Here is a 22480-nt window from a genome sequence, read left to right as displayed (position 1 = left end):
ATGTTAACTTTCTAATCAGTGAGTGTTTTCTCTTCAGTACTTAAGTACCATATTTAGATCTTAAGTACTAAATGAAAAAGCGATTGTTTCTCAACCGCGACCGTGCAATTCCTCCAATAAATATTTTATTATAGACGTAATAATATATATCGATAAAAAGAATAGTGTGTTTATCGCATAGATATAAGTATCCTCTATGGAGAGTGATTATGAGTGATTATGGGCGCGACTAACGCAAGAAAAGCATGTCTCGTGTAAAGGAGACCAGAGCTAATAGACTCATTTTTCGAATTTTTACAGACGAAATTAAGACTTATCGAAAAAATGAATTCTATACTAGTTACTACATATATTTGATTATCTAATAATATTTTAATAATAAGAGGAAATAACTAATATAAAAAAAATGCATTTGACTATCTAATAATATGTTAATAATAAGAGGAAATAACTAATATAAAAAAAATGCATTTTCCTAATGCATTCCATCTGATTCAACTAGCCCCGAGACCGGGGTAATTCAACTAAGATTATTAAAATAAAGATTAATGTATTTTGAGCTACATCTTCGGCTACATATTAATAAAACTTTTATAAAAATATATTTTAACCACAAAAAAATATATTTTAAACACAAACATTCGCTTCGCAGGACAAAACAATACTTCTTTTTGCAAAATTTGTTCATTTCATGCAAAAACACATCTAGTTTTCAAGATTGGGCATGAGGGAACTAAACTTATAACATTTATCACTGAGGAAAATCTCTTTAAAAAAATAAAATTTTGAGTAAGTACTATAAGAATCACTAAATGATCAAGACTTAGACTCACTAAATGAGTCATACAATTCCATGCTGTGGTTAGTTTACTATTCTCAACCGTTCATTTTTTAAAAACATTAACAATATACAATAACAAAGACACATAAACAAAAAAAATCTGTTGAACTTTATTAAGTAAGAACTACACTTACTATATCTAAATAGAAATCAAATATCTCAGACAATCATATACGATTGTAAAACAAAAACTTTAAGAATAAAAATATTTACTTAGGTGTACGATTTTTTAAAATTGTGGCATAACTTCTATCGTAGATGTGTTCGCAACAAGATGTTACAGCAGACTTAGCAACAGTCGCTGCTGCGTGCTCAGACACATTTACGCGTGTCTCACGTGTTCTGTTTTTAATGTAGCCTCGATTATTCTACTTACCCCCATATTCAACTGACTCCGGTCTCCCCTGAGACATTCTTTTACAAATCAAACGGATTTTCGCGGAGTTCACATTTTTTATTTGCTTCAAACTTTTTTTACGCGTTTCCTATATAAAATAAGCTGACACTTATTTTGGCAATTTTTTTTTAGTCAATCTTTTCTAAAATACGGAAGATTAAAGTTTTAAAAACTCGCTGATTATGCAATTCTTAAAATCGCAATAATTCTACTTCTATTTATCTTACAGAGTCCAAATTTTACTAATTTTAAGGATAAAGGAATTATCTACATTTAGTATTCATTATTATTATAATTATTGTTAAACTTACGATTATTATAAACAATTAAATAATTAAAATATTTAAAGTTATATTATTGCTCAAGGCCATCAAAACAAAGATTTAAAAAAAATATCATCATATTCCTCATTAAATTTTTTATAAAAATTATATATTTTTTTAATAGTCATTTGATACTACTTGCGTGAAAGAAAATAATTTTCGCGGCGCGGCAGCGAGCAAGCGCTGCACAGTGTTACCGATCTGAATATAGGTGATCGAAAATAAAACTTTCAACTTTTTCATTGAAAACTAAATTTCTTGTAAAATAATCTCTACTTAGTGTGTAAAATTCTAGAAGTAACAATATTTTTCTCAAAAGAAAATATGAAGTTATAATTAACAATAAAATTCGAAAAAGATGCTTTATCTCCATACGGTTATGAAATAATACATCATTGAATAAGATATTTTAAACTAATAATATGTAAATTAAATTATTCTTTTAAAGTTAAATTACTATTAAATTTACTTGTAAATAATTATTTCAATAAAAACAATTAATTTTTTTATAATAAATATATATTTCAACTTTATAAAAAAAGGAATAAAAAATAACTCACAAATGAGGATGCATTGTACACATTAAATAATGATTTTTTAATTTCTTTATAGAGAATCTGCAGAGACATGCAGAAGTATGAATTATTAATTCGTATGTACATTCACACGCAAAATAAACCACGAAGTAAAAATGATTCTTTTTGCTTTAATGTTGAATAATTCGGTAAAAAAAAATCGTACAGAAATCTATAAAAAAGCAAATTGAAGGTAAAAATTCACACTTTCGATTACTGTAAACCGCATTTTTGTGTGATTTTTACTTCACGCCATAGACATTTGTAAAGTTTGTACAAAATTTTCACATTTGAAGGGTATTTATTTGTGTCCATATAGCTCCATATAGGATCAGAGTCAGATTGAAATATCAATTACTAGTTTCGAAAGTAGAAATTTTAAGCATTAAAAGAGTTTTTTAAACATCTCGATGATTTTTCACTGAGTTATTTGAAAATATTAAAAATTTGTGCAAAAATTTAGTGTGAAAAAACACGGGCCACTAAATTTTTAATATTTTTAAATAGCAATAACTCAGTGAAAAATCATCGTAGCGAGATATTTAAGAAGTCTTTTAATGCTTGAAATCTCTACTTTCGAAATTGGTAATTAATATTTCAATCTGACTGATCCTATATATGGAGCTATACGGACACAAATGAATACCCGTCAAATGTGAAAGTTTTGTACAAACTTTATAAATGTCTATGGCGTGAAGTAAAAATCACACAAAAATGCGATTTACAGTAATCAAAAGTGAAAATTTTTATCTTCAATTTGCTTTTTTATAGACCTCTGTACGATTTTTTTTTCACCGAGTTATTCAACATTGGAGCAAAAAGGGTCGTTTTTTGTTTCGTCGTTTTTTTTTTGCTTGTGAGTGTATATAAGAGTTAATAATTCTTACTTCTGCATATCTCTGTAGATCCTCTATAAAAAAATTAAAAAATTATTATTTAATGTGCATAATACATCCTCATTTGTGAGTTCTCTTTGTTCTCTTTGATTCTTTATTTTTTTGTGAAGTCGAATTATATGTTTATTATAAAAAAATTAATTGTTTTATTGAAATAATTATTTAGTAAATTTAATAATAATTTAACTTTAAAAAAATAATTTAATTTGCATATTATTAGTTTGAAATATCTTATTCAATGACTATTGATTATTTCATTAATTTAACCGTATGAAGATAAAGCATCTTTTCCGAATTTTATTGTTAATTATAACTTCATATTTTCTTTTGAGAAAAATACTGTTCTAAAATTTTACACATTAAATAAAGATTATTTTACAAGAAATTTATTTTTCAATGAAAAAGTTGAAAATTTCATTTTCAATAGCCTATATTCAGATCGGTACCACTGTGCGCTGGCCGTTGAGTTCGCTTATTGCAGTCGTAATGCACCCGTAAGTGTGCGAAAGATTAAAAGAAATTTAAAAAAATATATGAAGACGCTCATATTATGTGAATATAATTAAATATAAACAGTAATCGAGCTTTTTAAAGTTGAAGCATGCTACACAATACATAATTAAATCATAAGGAATGATTTATATATCAATTTCAAAAAAATACATATAATACGTTTCGGAACCACCGGTCTCTTTTCAGTTAATTAAGATACTAATGACAAGATTTATATGAGTCGGTGAGCTGTTAACAATGGACGTAAAGCACAGTTGGATGTTGCAATGTAATTTTCTTATTGATCGCTGTTATGTATAGAAAGTCATATCAATAAAAAGTGTGGTCAAAAAAGTATGCCAATAGGATTTTTTCTTTCTGATTTGAGTGCACGAGATAACGTGATGCCCATGTGTCTCTTTTTGTCTCTTTGTTTAATGCAGTCACTGATCCTTTGTTGCTGTGCGAGATTTAATGATTTAATATTGATGAAGCTTTTTGAGAATCGATCTATTTTAAAGACAAATACATCATCTTGTATCATTTCGAACGTCTGCCTAGCTGGCTCCCCCACTTAACCAAATCTTAATAAAAAAAGTTATATAATAATACGTTATTTATAATACGTTATTATCCATATTCATAAGAAAAAATTTTTGCGCTCATTCCGTTTAGCTGAAAAAAATTTTTTTTTGTGGGGCTGAGTAGGCAGTCAGTCAGCCCTCCTCCATCCCCCTCCACCCGTTAAAAACAATCGATTTGAAAAATTAAATACACAGGATTTATGCGCTATTTATGCACTACTATCATATGCACATAATCTTAATTTTTGCGCTGCAATCCTTGGAACGAACAGTCATATTCACTTCTAAGTCATTTAAAATTGCAAAGTTAAATACTTTGACTATGCAAAATAATGCTCTGATTCATGGGTTACTATTTTCAAGCACTGTCGATTTTTGCGCTGCAACCCTTAATCTCTGTCCGCTCCAAGAGGAAAGTGCCTTAAAGATTGTAGCGCAAAAATTAAAATTGTGTGCATATGATAGCTCATAAATGGTGCATAAATTCTGTGTGTTTAATTTTCCAAATCGATTGTTTTTAACGGATGAGGGGAGACTGACTGACTGCCCCCACAAAAAATTTTTTTTTGGCTAAACGGAATGAGCGCAAAATTTTTTTCTTGCGGATATGGATAGCGCATAAATAACACATTATTATGTAATTTTTTTATTAAGATTTGGTTAAGTGGGGGGGGGGGAAGGCAGCTAGGCAGACGTTCATTTTGATATACATATACAGGGTGCGTCATCAAAATCCGGATAAATCGAATTTCTTTAAACAAAATGTTTTTAATGAAAAATTAAATATTACAAAAAATCCTTTTACATGGCATTTGGGCGATCCCTATAGAATACAATTATTCGATATAGCTTGAATGACTCTCCTCTATTCTCGGTTCGCACGCACATTGTAATGTAACGATGTCCATGCCGACGAATGCTGCCTCAATAGCGATCCTTAATGACGTCACATTGGAATGCCGAGACTTGTTTGTGACCGTTTCAATTACGCTCCATACGTAGTAGTCCAAGGGATTTAAATCTTGTTGGGAGATCAGAATTCCTTGGACCAAAACATATCGTCTGAGAGCCAATTTTGAATCAAATGAATAATATGAGCCGATGCACTGTCCTGCTGAAAAACATATGGCCTTTTAGATGACACAGTTTCCATCCATGGCTTCACTACATCCATTAGAACGCGCAACGATTGCCCTGGATCATCAGCGCTTGAGCCCTTTCAATGACTGCGGCGGTTCTCGCGAACATTCTTTCGAGTGACTCTTCCTCGCTGGCATACTGGAACCTTCGTTGGACTGTTCTAAAGTATATTTTGCCATAACGTCATAAATGGTTGATCTCGGATATCCAAGAACTGAATTATTTCCGAATTATTAATTGCTGAGCGCCTAGTGTGAAGGCCTTCGATAATCGCAGCTCTTCGATTATATTTCGCACTTGGTTTCAACATCGCAGCCATTTTGAGAATATGACTGTTTACCAGAAGCATCAGGCTTTCTCAGACGCCAACAACAACCTCTGGTGGAGGTACAATATAGCGGAAAATTTAAATTGAAATTTGTCCGAATTTTGGTGACATATCCTATATGTGCGTGTGCGTGCGCGCGCCAAATTCAGACAAATTTCAATTTAAATTTTCCGTTATATTGTGCCTCCACCAGAGATTGTTGTTGGCGTCTGACCTAATGTTTCTAGTAAGCAGTCATATTATCAAAATGGCCGCGATGTTGAAACTAAGTGCGGAGGCCTTCGCGCAGGGCAACGAAAATAATTCGGTTCTTTGGATACCCGAGATCAACCGTTTATGATGTTACGTAGTTGAAAGGGTCACAAACAAGGCATCCTAATGTGACGTCATTAAGAGTCGCTGTTGAGGCAGCATTCGTCGGCATTACAGCGTGCGTGCGAAGACCGAGAATAGAGGCCATCATTCAAGTTAATGGAGGATATATCGAATAATTGTGCTCTACAGGGATCCCCCAAGTACCATGTAAAAGGATTTTTTGCAATATTTAATTTTTCATTAAAAACATTTTATTGAAATTGTTTGATTTATTCGGATTTTGGTGACGCACTCTGCATATCACCAAAAGAATTTAGAGTTAATAATTAACACACTTATAGACAATGATTCCTTTAAATTTTATTTTTAATAACATGAATAAAAGAGTTAAATATTTAATCGACAACAAATTAAGTTTACATAAGAATAAAATTAAAAATGATGTCACAATTTCGATTCCAATTTAAAAAAAAAATTTTTTTTATTTTACTGTTCATTCTAAATTTACCAATACCATCACGTCTTTCATCAATAAGTTCACATTCACAATAAGATACAGATGTTTAAATAAACTAAATTTGTTCATTATAAAGTACATAAAGATCGATTAAACAAGCCTCGCACTCAGAACGTTGTATATAAAATAAAATATGATTGCGAGGCCTCGTAAGACAGACAAAGAAACAACTAAGAACACAAATGAATAAATTTAAACTGTGATCAATTTCATAATTACTGATGTTATTAAACTCGGTTAAAGATGCGTGTAGTCAATAATTTTATTATAATCATTATTTTATTGAATTATAATAAATGAAAGTTGATTATTTTTTAATAAAGATAAAAACTTTTTAACTTTTTATGGTGACACTTCGAAAAAGCTACACGATGGTTACTTTGGGTTAAAATGACCCGACTCATCTTTAAAGTATTAAAATCAATTATTAGTTCCAATGATTTAAAAAAATTACAGTATATAATTTTATCCTTTAAGAAAATGGAACAATGGCGTTTTAGTGAAAAATTTAATTTTAACACTAAAAAAAATCACAACTTTTTAAATTTATAATATTTTCAAATGAAATTTTAACCTAGTACTCTTGAGATGATGTACTTTAAAAAAAATAATATGGTTACAAGCGTTTCAAAAAAGATATTTATTTTGGAGGTAGAAGATGGACGGTTTTTAGATATAAAAAAAATATTAAATTTGGTTAAGAGAGATTATTTATTAATGGTTAAATTTAATTAAGTTATTATTAATGTAAAAATTATTATTATTATTAATACTGAAAGTAAATATAAATGAAAAACGTAAAATACAAAAAATACATAGAAAACGTTACTCTTCGCTACTGCAATCTCAGTACACAAATATAGTCTGCTCTCTAAATCTGGATCAGTGGATAATCACTGATTCAATGCCAAATATGCTACTGTTAATTAATGAATAAAGTGTATTATCCCTAACCTATAGTGAACCTTGCTTCAATAGGATAACTCCGGCAAATACGATGCGCTGAGATTTATGCCACAGAACTCAGAAAAAAATAGGAGTGGATTTTATTTTCAATTTTCCCGCAATTATTCTGTTACATGTCATTATGTTAATATTGTGTTATGATTTAATTTCTAACTGTAATATTAATTGTTGTGAGATGAATCAATTTATCACTATAATAAGTAGCGTCATCATAAATTATAATCTACATATTAGGAATACAAATTAGTTCGGTCCGTTTTCCAAAAGATGGCTCCGGCTGTTGTGAATGTTCATAGTGACAGCTGATTTTGGCATTTTCAGAGAGGTTAGACATCTACTAATAATATTCAGTTTATATCGCTTTGAGTTTCATGCAAAACCTTGATTTTTACTGTGTTTGAAATGTCGAATTTTGTGTTAACCAAGCAGCATTTGCGGGAGGTTCTAATTTTCTGCTTTAATTGGAAGAAAAGTGCAGCTGAAGCCCATCGAATGCTTGTCGAAATTTATGATACTGCTCCAACTGATAAATCATGTAGGGAATGGTTTCGACGTTTCAAGGATGAAGATTTCAGCGTTGAAGACAAGCCTCGCTCTGGATAGCCAAAACAATTCGAAGACAAAGAATTAGAGGCATTACTCGAAGAAGATCAGAATCAAACGCAAGAGAAGCTTGCAGAATCATTGAGAGTAACTCAACAAGTCGTTTCTGCACGATTGAGAGCCATGGGAATAATTCAAAAACAAGGAAATTGATGCTTTATGAACTGAAACCGAGTTGAAAGGCGATTTTTCACTTGTGAACAGCTGATTCAAAGACAACAAAGAAAAGGTTTTTTGCATCGGATTGTGATTGGAGATGAGAAGTGGATATTCTACGACAACCCCAAGAAGAAAAAATACTACGCCCGGTCAATCGTTACCATCGACCTCAACATCAACACCAAAGCCGAACATTCATGGTTCGAAGATCATGCTCTGTATCTGGTGGGATCAAAAGGGTGTCGTTTACTATGAGCTGCTGAAACCTGGCGATTCCACGGGCGATCGGTATCGGCTACAATTGATTCGTTTGAGCCATGCATTGCGAGAAAAACGGCCGGAATACGAGCAAAGACATGATAAAGTTATTTTTCTTCATGACAACGCTCGGCCTCATGTCGCATAAGTCGTAAAAAAATATTTGGAAACGCTCAAATGAGATGTTTTACCGTACACGCCGTATTCTCCGAACATTGCTCCTTCTGATTACTGGTTGTTCCGAAGGATGCAGCACGTCACCGATTGACTTCTTTCGCAGAAATCGAAAATTGGCTCCAAAATTGGATCGCCTCCAAAGACGAGTCATTTTTTCGAGATGGAATTCGAAAATTGCCTGAGAGATAGGAAAAAGTAGTAACCAATACTTTAATTAATCTGTTCATTCATTTTATTTTGAAATAAATGCATTTTTGAACACAAAAAAACGGATCGAACTAATTTGTACTCCCAATAAAATGATTGTAGGGTGCTAAAAAACTTAGTGATTATTTCGTGATAAGTGTAAAGTAATAGTAAAGCATTGTAGAAAAATACAAGTGCTTTACTCTTGTATTCTTTGTTTAGTTTATTGTCTTGTATATCCCATCTGTTTGAGACATTATTTTTAATGAGCGGGATTTATGCCCAAAACATATAAAGTGCTCAGATTGGATTCAGTGCATTAAATGCAATAAACACATTACATGAAATATGAAATAACACTTGTAATATGTAGGAAGAATGTAATTATTATGTATTATTTCATATACATATTTATCATTCTTAATAAAACTGTAAACATATTTTATAAGTTATTCATTTTACATCTTATTTATAAGCATTATTTGTAAATTTTTCATGAGCTGTATCCCCCCACTCTCTATGCGTAGCCATATATTCTATCCCTATGGGATATATGTTAAAAATGCAAGAGTTTCAAAAAGTTTTTTTTAAATACGAAAAATAAATCTTTCGCATTTCTAATATTTTTTTCATAATAGTTGACAGTACAAAGTTATTACTGATATAGTTCATTTATCTTAAAAAGAGTAAATAATACTTAATAAATTAAGTTTTGTTAGATGCGGCGTATATATCGGAATTACCTTAAGTGTAGTGCATCCAACGTATATGATAAGACTAGAATTACAATGTGCTAGAACGTGTAAATATCGGTACTTTAACTATATAGGATGTCCCAGTAACTCTGTTACAAGATAATATCTCCGTTACCGTTAATAATACGCGAAAACGCCTAAGGAAGAAATTGTTTGGTTCGAAGGGATACACATTATGATGGGAATTATTTCTTCCTCAAGGCCATATTTTGAGAACCTTTAAGGTTATCGATATTTTTTTAAATAGGACTACATATTTTTATCATTATAGTGTAATAGCTGGAGTCAAGATGAATCTAATAGCCTATAATATCATGATCTTCACATTGATCTTTACATCTTGAGAATTAAAAATTCAGAAATTTTGAGGAATGGGTGCGAATAATGAAATAAGTACAATAGAAAGTTTGGTTTAGGAAAATTTATTGTAAGTGCTCAAAATTGTTTCCATGGACTTTTAAACATTTGTTAATTCAAGTATTAAATGGACATCGCACATCTGTAAACATTTGGAATGTTACAGCAGCACAAACTTGTCGAATTCTTTCTTTTATGTCGTCACATGTCGTAGGCTTTGTCGAAAAAACTTTCTCTTTGATAAAGCCTTATAGAAAAAAATCTAAGGGATTAATATCAAGAGAATGTGGCGGCCAAGGAGTCAGACTTTCTCTTCCTATCCATTTAATTGGATATAAAATATTTAACGCATTGCTCGAAGAACGAGCATAATGGCAGTGCACCATCTTGTTGAAAACCACATAACCAGACGTAAGTATAGGGGAACATATCTTATAATGACGGAAGTATATTAAGCAAGAAATTTATGTACGTATTGCCATTAAGAGAAATGAATGGAAATGATTTTATCCAGAGAGTAAATTTTTCTAATTGGATACAAGAAAAATCAACTCAGGAAGATGCATTCTTATCAAAAATACTTTTTTCAGACGAAGCTACATTTAATAATATTGAAGTAGTGAATCGACACAATATGCATTACTGGTCTCCAGTAAATCCTAGGTGAATGCAAATTGTGCAGTTTCAACGTTGGTCGTTAAATGTATGGTGTGGTATTTTGAGTGACTATATAATTGGACCACTTTTTTTTTTACACGACTCTAACACCCTAAATGTTCGCTGATGTGCGACGTCCATTTAATATTTGAATTAACAAATGTTTAGGAGTCTATGGAAACAATTTTGAGCACTTATTACAATAAATTTTCCTATGCCAAACTTTCTATTGTACTTATTTCATTATTCGCACCTATTCCTCAAAATTTCTGAATGTTTCATTCTCAAGATCACAAAGAAGGTCATGGATTCGTCTTGACCTCAGTTATTACGCTATAATGATAAAAATATGTAGTCCTATTTAAAAAAAAATATTGATGACCTTGAAGACTCTCAAAATATAACCTTGAGAAGGAAATAATTATAATTCCTACCATAATGTGTGTCCCTTCGAACCAAACAATTTCTTCCTTAGGCATTTTCGCGTATCATTAATGGTAACAGAGATATTGCTTCGTAATAGAGTTACTGGGACACCCTGTATAATGCTCAAATTTTTTTTTATAAATGAATTTCACTAATTATCCATTGCCAAATGTGCTAGTATTGTGTGATGCTGATAATTCAGTATCAGAAATATTCTTTAGTAGAATTATCCACTGATTCAGATTTAGAGAGTGTGTTTATCACATAAAAATAGGTCGTAGACATGGCGGACATTTTTTCCTCATCGGTTTTTTTATCCTTACTTGAAGAACTCAATTCATATCTTGCTTATTTTTGCAATTTAATGCAAAAATATATTAATATATTAATAAAAATATATTAATTTAATGCAAAAATATATTAATAAATTATAAATTTTTTTAACGAAAATGACGTGTTGATCACACTTATAAATATTTTGATCCGAGAAAAAAACGCTTTTGGCGCGAATAGCTATTAGACGCATATTAACAATCCAATTAAAAAATTAAGCATTTTATCGATAGTTGAAGCTTCAAACCTCCAGTCGATGACAAGTACGCGTCATTATGATGCCAGGAAGATTCTGAAATCTAGCTGAAAGATGATGCTTGGGTCTAAAAGGATCATGAAGAATTAAATTTTTTTAGTCTCTTGCACACTTAAGCGTGATTTACACGGAGCGACTTTATTCATTAGAAGCCGTGTCTAGCGTCATTAATTCGCTAGCGAATTCTCTCGACTCTGCTGCTATTCGCTTGAAGCAAGCTTCTTAATTCGTCAGCGAATTCCCTGATCAAAAGCTTTTTGTACACACTTGATTTTTATTCGCTAGCGTCTAAAATTTTGAAGTCGCAGCGTCAAGTGGTCACTAGTCATCGAGCGAATAATTGGTCACAAAGCACAACAGCGACTCGAAATATGTCATTCGATGACATAATTATTCTCTGATGCTTATAATCTGAATAGCCGAGGCGTTTTGGAAAAATTCGTCTTTTCACGCTGACAACTTAAAAATTCGCTCTGGAGGAGCAACAAGAAATTAGCGACAAGCTAGTGACAAGCGTTGAAAGCGGTATTCGCCGCGATTATACATTATAAGAACAAATTTACGTCTAGAAGAAGTTTTTAGTAGCGAATTCGCTATAACGTCACTAGACGCGGCTTCTAGCGAATAAAGTCGCCCAATGCGCTTTACTGACGGATATAAATGGTGACGAAGCGGACTCAGTGGCCAACGCCCGGCTAAAAAAATACGATTTTTATAGAAAATTTAATGAGGAATGATATTTTATTTAAATTTTTATTTTGGTGACCTTGAGCAGTAAAATGACTTTAAATATTTTAATTGTTTATAATAATCATAATTTAACAACAATTATAGTAATAATGAATATGTAAATGTAGATAATTCTTTTATATTTAAAATGAGCACTATTTGGACTGTATAGTATAAATAGAAGTGGAGTTTTATCGCGATTTTAAGAAGTGCATAAACGGCGAATTTTTAAAACCTTTCGTATTTTCGAAAATATACTGATAAAAAAAAATTGCAAAAATATGTATCGATTTATTTTATATAGGAAAAGTGTAAAAAAATTTTTTAAATGTAATTTAAAAATGTTACCTCATATTATTGTAAGTGCTCGATTTGTAAAAGAATACTTCATATTAGAATTTATTATGAGAGGCGTTATTTTTACGGAGAGGGAAGGTGAAATATTTTGTGTATACACAATGCTGTATTATAGGATTAACGAGCGGTTGCCTATCGAGACCAACATAATAAATTAAAATGAGTTTTAAATCCATCACTGATGCTGTTTACAATTTTATAACAGCGGTTCCATTAAATCGTTTTATAAATGAAATCACGATAATAATTTTTTATTTAATTTTTTTATTTACAAAAGCAAAAGCAAAAGTGATCATTTTTGTTTCAACATTCAATAACTCGGTGAAAAAAAATCGTGCAACATTCAATAAAAAGCAAATTGAAGATAAAGATTCACTCTTTTCGATTGCTCGTATAAATTGCAATTTTATAATTTTTAGTTCACGTCATAGATCTTTGTAAAAATTTTGGATTTAACGGATATCCATTTAGGAGTCCATATAATAAAGGATCAGTCAGATTGAAATGTCAATTATCAATTTTAAAAATAAAGCTTTAAGCAATTTTAAGTTTTCAAATGCTTTTTTGATTTTTTATCTACGACAATTTTTCACCGAGTTACGGTATTTTGGATGTTGCACCATTTGTTGAGTATGTTCGAAAGTATTTTCTATTTTTTGTTGAGTAGTGCATAATATCGCAATGCTGAATTCAAACAGTTAATCTTTTTAGAACGAAGTATAAATAAAAAAACATAGTTTTGAAATTTATAAATATTTAAAGCATATGCTTTAATTTATTAATATTCTTTTACGTGAAATTTTCACGTAAAGAAATATGATATAAATAAATTATATTTCTAAAATAACGTTAGTAGACTCGCACACATTTTCCGTAACAGGAATCGTAAGAATTAGCCAATCAACAATTTTCGAAAATTTTCATCTCTGATTGGTTAACTTTTACGGTTACTGTTATGGAAAGTGTGTGTAGACCTCCTCATTTAATCTTTAAGATAATGCAATTTAATTTTTATATAAAGTTTATATATTATGTTTCCAAGTTGATATTAAATAGAGTTGGATTTTTAAATTAATAACAATTGAACTATTATATCGCAATAAACTTATTCGATATTATATTAACTCGGAATGTCACTGGAATGTGTTAATTCGGAAATCAAATATCAAAGAAGATCATAAGGAGATGCAATACGTTACACTCCATCATAGCTTATTATCACCCTCACCCTCTGAACATCGGCTTGCGCCACCAATTACGTATGCGACTGGTGTACAACATCATTAATTTGCTCCAATTCTCCAATTTGCTGATTCCTCTTTCCCATTTCCATTCCTCTGTGCATTCAATTTCATTGTGAGATATAACGTGCGCGTGAATAACGATCCCATATTTCTGCATTATATTCAATCGTCCTTCCGAAGGTAAAGAAAAAAGGAAAAAAAAAACATCCCGTCGCGTTACAGACTGTCCGCAGTCCGAGTATAAATATGAGACCAACGCCTTATTTCTCAGACTCCCCGGTATCCCTCGGATCAGCAGGCTCGCCGCAGGGGAATCCGACGACGGACGCACCTTCACCCATAAACTTTCCTGCTCCAGGGGAGAGCATGGCCGACACCTCAACTCTGTCGCCGGAAACGAACATGCCGAGCTCGCCGGGTTGCCAGATCAGAGTAACGAGTGAGTATAACCTGCTGGGCAGCCCGAGTCCAGGGCCACCACGAGGAGACTCCCTTCGTGGTATCGGCAGTAGTGATGGCGGAGGTGGAAGAGGAAACGGTCAAGAGGGTCGCGACGCGGGATGCTCGGATCGTGCGTCGCCTGACTCGGTCTTCCCGGATGCCGGTTCGATGATGAGCTTCAGGGTCTCTGATGAGCAACAACAGCAACATCATCAGCAATCACAGCAGCAGCATCAGCAACAACAACAACGCTCCATCACTCCCGTACAGATCAAAACGTCGCCGTACTCGCCAATTCCAGCAGTCTCATCGACTCCGATTGCCCAGGATGCCTCCTCGAGGAGTGACAGCCCGGACTTAAAGGGCGACCTATCGTCCGTCCAGACCAAGGAAGAATCCGACAATTCGGTCTTTGATGGAGGTGGGGGCGGTAGTAGTGGCGGTGGCAGTGGTGTCGGTGGTCGTTCAGAAGCCTCCAACCAACCTAGTCACCGGAATAGCCCGTCATCTCAATTCAACTTGAACCTGAACATTAGTCCCGGCGCAGTTGGTTCAGCCAGACCACACGGATCCCTGCAACAGCAACACTCACCACCGGCACCACCAAGATCACGCGCACCCCCGGTACCACCGCATCTGTTGGTGGCTCATCATCAATTTTGGTCTCAGAACACTACTAGCGTACAGGGATTCGCTACGCAGAGGCTACTCAATGGTGTCATCAGCAGTGCCGTTAGTTACGGTGGGCAGAATGCAACAACTGTCTCCACCAGTTCCAGCGGTACCAATGTCAGCTGTGTCACTACCGGTGCTACCACCACGGCAACCTCGTGTAAGTCCTGTATTTTTTACTAAATTAAGCACTTTTCACATTAAATTTATTTAACGATTTATCTTTTCATACCTAATCATTAACTATTTTGAATCAGCCATATTGTGAGGAAGCGTTATTCATATATAATTTTTAAATATAATTTTTAAATAACATGCAATAATATTTATAATAAACGTACCCTTCTAACAAAGAAGTATCTAATATAAATTTCCTCCTCGATTCGTCATTTAGGTCCAATGATCGGAAATTATTACATCTTACAATTAGTATTAGTTATGAAAATCACAAAGAATATCCATAGAATTTAGTTTAAACCTCAGTTACTTTTTGACTTTGATAAAAAATACGGTAAATATCTGTTTTAGGTGATACCTCACCGATTTCAATGTCCTTCAAATATATTGTAGAGAAAAGTGTCCTGAGTGATTCCCCACAAGAATTAAGTGAGGGACAGCATTGGCTTAAGAGATAGTAAATAAAAGTTCTATAATATACAGAGAATAACATTGGCATAAACGACATCCACCCCACCTCCCCTCTGTTTAGGGGCACACAAGTTACACGCGAAGCGAGTCCCATCCTATCTCCCCTTGCTTAGGGACGCACGACTTCCATGCAAAACGACTCTTACCTTACCTCCCTCCTGTCAAGAGGGGGCACGATTCTCCGAGATTAACAATATTTATTTGGAAAGTCATACGCCCTGAAACAGGAAGAAAGGTGCGAGTCGCTTTGCGTGGAAGTACGTCCCTAAGCAGGAGGGGAGGTAGGAGTTGCTTTGTGTAGAAGTCGAGCGCTCCGAAGTAGGGGAAGGTGGAATAAGTGGACTGAAAGTTGCTTTGCGTGGAAAGTCATACGCCATGATGAAATACGCCACTTTATTATGAAATTTTAAGTTATATTTTTTAAATCAATGCCGTCCCTCACTTAATTCTTGTGGGGAATCACTCACAATACTTTTTCCTACAACATATTTAAAGAATATTAAAATCGGTAAAGATCACCTAAAACTGGATATTTCTTAAGAATACTATTACAACAGAATAAAACACTATTTTCATTCGCTTTTTCTTACACGTGATAAATATAAAGTATATTTAAGATCAAAGGTAGTACAGAGAGGGAAGTCTTCAGGGGGTATTCTAATCTAGAAGCCGAATCTTTATGCTATTTTTGCGAATTTTTTAAAAATATAATATAAAACTTTTGGAGATGAGATTTTTTCCTACTTATTTATACATATTCGAAGTATGTCTCAGAATTTTTTTATTAAAAAGTAATTATAAATATGCATTGTATAAAATATTAAATAAAGTGGTGAAAAAGAAATAAATCCATGGCTCCTACGATTCTAATTCTTCTGTTCATCTGAAACAAAAAAACCAAAGAAATTCTTAATTAGTACGAGTTTAGCTATAGCAGGTATCAGAACGAAAATAAAAATACTGAAAATTAAAAAATGACATCATTGAAAATCAAGATTCGATTTTTGCCATTTTTTTCATCAAAATGGTTGTAAAAATTACAAAAAAAAATATTTCGACTTATGGTAGGGACTATAGCCATATGTGTACATGCTGAAGATGTGTGCACATACTCGACTCGATTGGTCAACTGGTTTTATATTATAGGAGATATCACCAATTTATATCGAGATATTATAATACTAATTTGAAAAACTTGATTTCAAGAAAAAGGCGTTTCATCAAAAAAATTTTGTACTGATTATATGGAGATAATTTTACTTACAATCAATTAGCTAGTCCGAAGCCATAGAGGAAACCTTCCTCTTGCTCACAGAGATCCTGTAGAAGTTCTTTTTCTTTTCTACGACTTTTGTTTTTTTCTCTTTAGAGAAAGAAGTCAGTTAAACGCTCCGAACGAATGATACGAGCTTCGTCCCGGGAGTTTGCGTACATCTCCGCTTGCTGATCAATAGCCATTCCCATTGCTCATAACTTTTAAAATTGATATAATATATACGAACTCGATTAAATTTCTCATCTTTTTTTATCCATTTTTAATATTTTGCATGTAAATTTCCGTTCGCCTCAATGTTCAAAGTTACACTAAATTGAGAAAACAAATGTTCCTTCATAGAAAAGTCGAACTCGATCGTTAGACCCTTTAAGCTTTTTCATGCTAACGCTCGACGCTCATTTTCAGTTCAAAACAAGTCACGTGATCAAAATTGATGATTGGTATTCGTCAATTTTGATCACATGATCTGGTTGATGCTCGAATCGCGTGTCAAGTATCAAAGCTGAACTCAGCTTGAACTTTAGCGTTTTCGATCACGTGACCAGTTTAACGCTCAAATCGAGCGTCGAGCGCCAGCATGAAAGTGCAACCTTAGAAAGATCCCACTCCAAATATACACGACTTTCTAAGAATAACGGTTTTCTGACCTTAGCCGAAATAAAAATGTCAATTAATAATGCTTTATTATACGCCGCGTGGTCCAAGCGTCGAAAACGAGCCGGAGACCGCTCCCTATCAGATGCTATGTATAACTTTGTTAATTTTGCGAATCGAGCTAATTCCTTTTGCAGACATATTTTCTATACCAAATACTTACAAAATATGTAAAAAAAAATCGATTTTTTTACTTGCTAGACTAGAATACCCCCTCCCTCCCCCCTTAAAGATGCAACAATTATATAAATAGATTATTCAGGCATTGTACAAACACATTGTAACAATCGATCATTGATGATTTATTTCAGGTGAAGGTATGAAACCACCGGCGCAGAGAGCAGCGCCAGCACCACCGCGGCCCCCGCCCACGGTGTTAATGGGTGAAATCGGCGGCGTCCGTACGATGATATGGTCAGCGCCACCGTTGGATCCGGTACCACCACCAGCAGCATCCTGGTCTGCTACAGCGGCAGCGACCGCCTCATGCTCTTCGTCGGAGGAGTCGGCTGCCCAGCTATTGCTGAACCTTGGCCAGGAATCCAGGGGTAAACCACCCTCGTCCCCCGCGGTTACGTACTCATCCGCCGTCGGACCGCCGCTCAACATGGAGAGGCTGTGGGCCGGCGATCTGACGCAGCTGCCGGCCGCGCAACAGATGCAGGCGCTGAATCTCACGGCGTCCGGTTCCGTCGCGCAACCGTGGGTTAGCAATGGTGGTACTGTTGTCAAATCTGAGGCGGCCTCGCAATCCATATCGGTGGCACCGCCTGCGCCTCCTTTACCGCCTCAGGAAAACGAAGAAGACGAAACGCCTATGATATGCATGATCTGTGAGGACAAGGCGACCGGCTTGCACTACGGTATTATCACATGCGAAGGGTGAGTACCTTTAGCTTACGAAATTAAATATAGTTAATCCTTTCACGCATATATATGTCGCACATTTGCCGGAACAATGACATAACTCAAAAAATCAGGCTTTCCAGAAAACTTTGAATATTGCGTTTGAATGTTTTCAATTATTAAATTGTGTATGTGTATGTTTTGTAATATTATTTTTTAAATGCAAATTTATTTATAACAACTGATTATAAAAATCTATTATCTAAAGCCTTTTCTTTCTAGAACTACTCAATAATAACTGAGATGAGACACTTTTAAGCAAAACAATTGACAGAAATGCTATTTATAATGCAATATTGATATAACTGTTTTCTTATGATGAGTTTTAACAACTCAGTTATGTTGCTCTATCGGAATAAAGAATTTTAGGGACCCTTCTTAATTATTTAAACTAATTCTTAATTAATGTAAACGATTAAAAATGACAATTTTTAAGTTATGTCATTATTCTGGCATTTCTGACAAATGAGCGACTAGAGTAGTAGAGTATAGATATGGTTGTATTCCAAAATTTACTACCAGTTCTGAAAATCTATAGTTCACGTTACATACTATAAATTTTCAGTACTGGCAGTAAATTTTGGAACACAGCCGACATATAACTGTTATTCCAACATATACGAATCATTATTTCCCAGATCTCACATACAGAATGTATCAAAAAAGTCAAGACATCTGAACATCTCAGAAAATATAAGTTTTATAGAAAAATGTTTCAGACAAAAGTTATAAGGTTTAAAAAGATTGATCTAATTACTCATCTTATTAGTTTGACCTTGGATAACATTGCCAAGATCAAATCAAGGTCACATTGATTTTTTTTAAATGGAACACCCTATTTTTGATTCCAGAATCTAATAGTTAGTGTCAAGAGCTTTTCAAAACATTAAAATAAAGTTATTTTTTATAAACTTTTCATATACTTTTCGAGTTATAAGTTTGAAAGTTACAGTATCGCTTTTGCATTACGCAAGATGTCCAACCGACGCCTAAAATCTCTTGAATGTTGTTCAGAATCATTCTGAATAACATTCGTTAAGATTAAGGTTCATTGGAAATTGTTTTTCTTATTTTCGTTTTTACGTAAAAATGAATTTTCAGTGTAAAAATTTATCCATTTATCCTTGATCTGACCTTAGCGACGCTCCCCAATGTCAAACTGATCAGATCAATAAATAGATCTTTTTGTGACCCTATAACTTTTGTCTGAAACATTTTTCTGTAAAACTTATATTTTTCAAGATATATAGGGTGTCCTAAAAAGGTCGAGATCACTCTGTATGTCATTCCTCTAATGTTATGTTTATTAACCTTACTACTATTTTATTTTTTCGAATTTGTTTTATTGAATATATATTTTGTAATGTGTTCAGAATGTTTTAAATTCATAATTATCTTATGCGACTAATCAAAAATTTAAATATTGATTAAAATATAAAATATAAAAGAATTTCATATACCTATATATATATATATATATATTAGGTGTTGGAATTAATTCGTAGCGTTTTACAAGTGATGGGAAGTACTTTCATTAATGTATTTTTTAATGCTCATGTGAAATAAATAACATTCTTTCATTAAAAAACGCTACGAATTAATTCCAACACCTAATATATTATATATATGTAAATACATTTTTGAAAATATAATTAAATATGGTAATTACATCAATGTTATTTGCTAATTTTTTTAATTTTTCTAAGTTTTAATTTTTCTTAAAATTTGTTCTTATCAATAGAAATTTATATAGTCGGAAACATGTAGTTGATCGCAAACGTACATAACCTGCAAAATATTTCGCAATTATTTTGCACAAACTGCGTGTGTATAAGACGTTTTGGATTAAATTTACGAATTAATAGTAATTCATATAAACTTGAAGAAAGCAAAGTAATAACATTCCATTTACTACAAATACCAGTACTTTGTTAGTGATAATTCCACTCCCGTAACAGTAATGATGCATTCTCGCGTAGAACACGATTGAGTCGCACTAATGAGATTGGTTAACTAGGATAGGGACTTATACGTATATATGCGTAAATTTTCTGAGTGATGCATTACAGTCTAAGAACGATATTGACCGATATTTACTTAATTAGAATTAATTATATCTGCGTAATATATAGTCGGAATCATGTGGTTGATTGATCGCAAATGTACGTAACCTTCGCTTTTGCCACCTTCGACCTTTGCCAATATTCAAGGAAGCATTCGAGAAAGCGCCTAATTACGTTTCACTGATGAGAAATGTTGAGTTTTGAGCAAACTATTTCCAGAGAGCGCACTATCAATCTGTTTACACGGAAAAATTCGTACGTAGGAGAAATGAAGATTTGTTTTCCTAATATCTATAATACCGTTACTATTTATCTTCTTAAAATTTAAGTAATTTAACCCATTTCGAACTTTAAATGACTCGAAGCAAGAAGACTCGAGTATGCTAGAAAGCATCTTTTTTTATCGACAAAAAAAGATGATTATAAATGTACTAAATAATATTTTGTAATGTAAGCTATATATTGTATATGAATTCTTATGGTGTACAAATATAATTTATCATCCGATTTACAAAATTTTTTAATATTTTAAAATTAAATGAAAGTAATCACAAAAAAAACAAAATGTTATATGGACAAACGAATTTAGATTTAATTTGTTAAATATAAATTTAAATAAATTTCAACAAATTAAAAAAAATACTTGAGTGCGTCAATGATATTTCATTAACAAAAAAGAAATTTTATGGATTTTTCCACATAATTAAAGAAATTGCATATTCTATTATATACGCGCGATTTTTTTTTATTATGCGCTTCAGCTTTAATTCTCAAAATATTAAGATGGTTTTTTAGTAAATTGAATTACCATAGAAACATTTTATATAATGAAGTTGAAGTATCGAAATTAACGTGTACAAAATTCTACGGTAGGTTAACGATGAAATAAGAGAGAAAAAAATGATGAGTTACCTTTCACATCTTAGAACATATGTACTGGAAGAGCTATACCGTATCTGACCCAAAGAGGATATTCTAATTCTCTTTGATCTGATCAATGTAATAGAAGTGTCTCCAATATCTGTCCTTGTCTGAAAACTTGTTTACTGCGCGTTTGTGCGTGATTTATATGCGATATGAACGCATATATGTATGTACGTATATACAGAATGACATGAATATACGGCCCCATTCGTCCCGAGCAGATAGAGTGGACTAAACTGAATAGAAAAGTCCTGTATCATTTTGTAATGCTCGCAATAATTAACGAGATATTAACGTTTAAAGATAGCCGAATACGCGCGTCCGCTCGACTTACTCGACTTACTTGTCGAAGGTACGGCCCACCGAGCACACGACGCGCGGGCCGCGAGGAGCGGGAATGGCCTATCTGTTCGAAAAATTGCGAAAAAAAGGTCAAGCTCTGGTTGGTTGCAGCAGATAAACATGCGCAAGAATACACCATGTCTACTTGCCTCATGATCTGTCACACTAAGTCATATGAAGAACATACTAGAAGAGTCATAGGTGACTGCAGTCATGGTAGAATTAGATAAGGTGTTGTATTCCCATAGTAGCAAAATAATGGCGTTCCTATTTGCGAGTGAAAAATATCATTCTATTGTCAAGAAAAGTAATTATTCATTTTATTTTTCTTCTTTTAAATAACGGTTACTTTCAATAAAGAATATTTTCTAGCTAGTAATCTTAAAATGTATTCATCCCAAGTTTTAGAAATATTCAATGTCATGTACTCAAAATAAGAATTTATTCTCTTTTGAAGTATATTATAAAATTTTATCGAAGAAAAGATTTGATTAACTTGGATATTTAATATTAGGTGTAGTAAAAAGAAATTTATTTTTCCAATAGATGGCTTTAGTAATCTGTATACGCGTGATACAGATTACTAAAGTCATCTATTGGAAAAATAATGGATTTCTTTTTACTACACTTAATATATTGATGTAAGAAGATTTATTTAGTCAGAAAAATTAGGTATATTCTTT

The 22480-nt window shown here is 32.9% G+C and overlaps 1 protein-coding gene across 4 annotated transcripts in view; it reads left to right on the top strand.

The window, feature by feature from the left end:
• The window catches only part of Hr4 (nuclear hormone receptor 4), a 213548-nt gene that overhangs the window by 104529 nt on the left and 86539 nt on the right, over positions 1–22480 (top strand). For all 4 annotated transcript variants that reach the window (XR_015544638.1, XM_087404774.1, XM_087404775.1 and 1 more), the window contains 2 exons: positions 14143–15144; positions 17874–18444. Coding sequence is in view for 3 of the 4 variants with exons in the window: in XM_087404774.1 (XP_087260900.1) it covers positions 14143–15144; positions 17874–18444 (1573 nt within the window). In the remaining variant the exon portion in view is untranslated. The remainder of the gene's footprint in view (positions 1–14142; positions 15145–17873; positions 18445–22480) is intronic.

The sequence above is a fragment of the Acromyrmex echinatior genome, chromosome 3 (assembly GCF_024713525.1).
Source record: "Acromyrmex echinatior isolate Ae372 chromosome 3, ASM2471352v2, whole genome shotgun sequence".
NCBI classification, from domain to species: Eukaryota; Metazoa; Arthropoda; class Insecta; order Hymenoptera; family Formicidae; genus Acromyrmex; species Acromyrmex echinatior.
The sequence above is the reverse complement of the archived record's forward strand: the minus strand, read 5'-3'. Positions and strand labels throughout refer to the sequence as shown.